Raw genomic sequence first — 3,741 nt, 5'->3', positions numbered from 1 at the left:
TGGAGGGGAATCTATAAATAGGTACACATTCCATGAGATGGGTTAACACACAGGGTATAACAATGAGTTGAAATATACCACTAATTGTGAAGCTGTTGCAAGACTAGGCAACATTTCACCATATGCTAAGTTCAAGTTGTCCTGAGTGGAAGGGGACTTTACAACAACCACCATCACCACATTATTGAAGGACTAACTAATAATTTAATGATTGCCCTAAGTAAAGTTTTCCACTGCAACTATCAATACAATTGAATCCTGTATTTGCTTGAATAACAGGGACGTAAGATTTCATTTACTACTGCTAATATGATTTGCAACTATTGTTCGTCTAGTTCATCATACTCTCTGCAATGTGATGGGTCCAAAATTGTTGTTAAGGTATTCTGAGGGATGAGCTCATTAATGACTGAGCATGGTAAAAAATACACAAATACACTTTTCATACAAGAGGCGGAAATTGCACATTCCTTGCACAACAAACACAACATAGTTTCATCACGTGGGCATTGCTGCTCATGAGAATAAAGGGGCTGATTGTTGGGAAACACGCAGTTATTAATTTAGACAGATCAACCAGCCACGAACTGTAGTTTTCCACAAGAGCCAAATAGACATAAATAATGGAAGAAAATCCATAAAAGAATACAAAAGTGCTCACCAGGAGAAGGATGCTTTGGGAAGCTCTGGTCTCGGGGGAGGATCTGTGTGAGAGGTTGTTGCTATAAATGTGTCTGACCTGCTGCTTGTGTCTGTACAGGATGGAAAGCATGAAGCCACTGGCCCAGGACATAATTACTATACACAAAATATCATAGGAGGATATCAACACAATAAAGAGTGTGAAGGTATTATTGTCATTACATGGCACAGAACATAATCCAAAATTATTTTTCTTTGTTATGGTTTTGTTGCTATTTTTCACAGTCATATAAATAGGGAAACTGGCATTGACCAACACCTGTAGTACCCATAAGAGTTTGTTGGAGAGACCAATGTAATTTTGGGCTTTTATCTTACTGTATGCCCATCTGGAGTTCCTGGGGTTGATAGTGATGGCTTGGAAGACACTCAACAGGCAGGTGCTGCCAATGGACACCCCCCTGGCCACTCGGTGAATGTATAAAACAACTTGGCATTCCCGATCATTGAGGAAGTCTTTCCATCCGAATGCTGCAATTGTCTGGGGGACTCCTTTGGAGAGAATCACCAAGGAATTAGCCACAGTCAGGTCTCTGAGAGTTAAGTCTGTGGACTGTGACTTGAATCCATGAAAGTACAGGCAAATGTAATGAATGATGAGTGAGAAATTCCCGATGACGCCTATGACTATCTGAAATACCTGAATCATTGCTATGATGATTCCGTAAGTATCCATTTATCTATTTATCTATCTGTTGTGCTTGTTGCTGTTGTAAATAATACCCGAATATTTGCAGGTTTTCTTTGGAGCATGACAAAAAAGGTATTTTGTCACTCTTATGAATACTCTCATATTCTAAATTATTTAGTATGCATGACTTTTTCTTGTTGGAACAAGGACTCTTCGTTGTCAGACAAAGAGGATTTACCCATAGGGAGGTTGAAGGACTCATCTAGAAGAAGTAGAATCAAGATTTGAACCTGAGGAACCTGGTTGCAGTGACATTGAATTTTTGCTATTGTGCTATTCTCTCATAGCTCTCTCTGTCTCAAGGTCTCCAACTAAGCCAAAAACCTGTAATACATGAAATATATTTCATAAGTTCAGGCGTGATCATTTTCTATTTGTTCTTGATATTTATTCCAAGGAGCAGTATGACTAGTGTATCAAGGTTTACAGATTTTAGTATAATTTTAATAATATAAATTTAATAAAATGCCCTGAATACTGTTATATGACTGAATTGAAATTTTTTGATAAATATTACCATGGTAATAGACTCATTCAAATATTTTTCACCAGGAATCAAAACACAGGTAAAATACAAGGCCATCCATTACAGAAATTATTTTACCAAAGGATGCTGTTGTTCAAAGCATAGGTAAAGGAGCATGAATACAGTGTCTGGGGGTAAAAACTAAATTGATTCCCATTAGAGATCGTGTAATCATATATTGGTTGTTTCTGAAAAATAAAGAGTAACTATAATTAATCTTGGTTTTGGAAAAGCATAAGAAAAATATGCATAAGACATAAAGCATAAGACAAATATGCAACATTGCTATTGGAGAGATAGAAACTCCTGTGTTGGATATGTTGAGGGGAAGAGAGATGAGTAATTACCTGGGAAATAACATTAGAGTATTTTTTCAACCAGAGAAACTATGACAAGAAAAACATGATTTCAATTGGTGTCATGGAGTCCTGAACTATTTCCTGCTATCTGAAATGCTCTATTAGGACAATAAAATTTTCTTAAAGGCTCTTTTTCTCATGCTGGTGGAAAATATTCTCACCATTATCTCCTAACACATGACATGAATTTTCAGTGGCAACACATGTACCGCCGTCATTAAGCACATCACATCCAAATTAGAGACAAGTGATTCCATTTTATCCTCTGACGCCAATGTTCATGGTCTCTGCGGGTGATTAGATAATTCCATTAGTTCCTCTATACACATTACTGCAGGCATAGAACATTTACAGTGATAACGGTAGAACTCCAGAAATGGCATTTGTGCTACTGGTACACCATATTGAATGGCAGACGGATTGTAAATGAACACTTTGAAGCACCATATAAATCAGGTTTTATACCACTTGGCTCCATCATCAATTGCCACATTCTGTGTGGTTTTCATACCTTAGGAAGATCAGGGATTGGAGCCGCGCCTCAGCCCTTCAGTCTCCTTCCAAAAGCTCAGCTCAGGTCTCAGGAACTGTGTTCCTTTCTGGTGGGCCATTTCTACCCCAGAGATTCTCTTTTCCAAGCATCATCGTTCACCCATCTCCTGTTCCTCCTCTTTCTCCTATGGAAGCTACCTCTGTGCTGACAGAAAACACACACCTGACTCCCACCTGCTACAGATGCTGGGATCAGTGATGCTCACCTGAGCCAATACAGGTGTGAAAGAACAGCAGGCGCACACAGAGATATGAACTAGAGATCGTGTGACCTCACCTCCCCACAGAACTGCAATTATTATCTCATTTGGAACAGCCTTGACAGTTCTCAATTGGGTAGTTAAATGTTGTTGTTTTTTTAAAGTTTTTTGTACATCTAATTCCTGGAAACTCCAGTGTCTGGTGAATTTCTCCAAAGGATGTTTCAAAAGCTTTTAATTGACATTTCAATTATGTGTGAAAGGCATTTTTGAACCAGAAGCTCATTTCTCAAATAAAGCTTGTGATAATGAAAAATCTATTTTCTGAAAAACTTCAGATGAAGCCAACAATAAAATAATTTCAAAACAATTCTTCTTACTTCAGAGGACTCGTGGAGAATTATTTCTTGTACCAACTTCATAGAAAAGTAAAATTGTGCTGGATTCCCTTTTTGTGGGTTTTTCATTCACATTATTATTGGACCACAAGAGCAAATGTTTCCTTGGTTTCCATGGATTTCTGAGAGGGTTGAGGTAATGTAGCTAAGCAAAGCTGTGGGGCCAGGCAGACAAGCAGACAGTGGAAAGGACTAGTTTAATTCAGAAATAACTGAACTTAATTCATTCCCTTGGATTTGTTTGTAATGGCTTCATGAACTTACTTTAGATTCCCTTCTCCTGAACAGTGTTTTCTTGAACATCTTCTGGACA

The 3,741-nt window shown here is 38.0% G+C and overlaps 1 protein-coding gene across 1 annotated transcript; it reads right to left on the bottom strand.

Annotated features, from left to right (window-relative positions):
• Positions 1 to 442: 442 nt before the first annotated feature.
• LOC101639493 (vomeronasal type-1 receptor 2) lies at positions 443 to 1,378 on the bottom strand. The gene has a single exon (XM_004715668.1). The coding sequence runs from the start codon at positions 1,376 to 1,378 to the stop codon at positions 443 to 445; it is 936 nt and encodes a 311-aa protein (XP_004715725.1).
• Between the last annotated feature and the right edge of the window lie 2,363 nt (positions 1,379 to 3,741).

This window comes from Echinops telfairi, unplaced genomic scaffold (genome assembly GCF_000313985.2).
Source record: "Echinops telfairi isolate 266 unplaced genomic scaffold, ASM31398v2 ScPeMD7_655;HRSCAF=1070, whole genome shotgun sequence".
In the NCBI taxonomy this organism is placed as follows: Eukaryota; Metazoa; Chordata; class Mammalia; order Afrosoricida; family Tenrecidae; genus Echinops; species Echinops telfairi.
The sequence above is the reverse complement of the archived record's forward strand: the minus strand, read 5'-3'. Positions and strand labels throughout refer to the sequence as shown.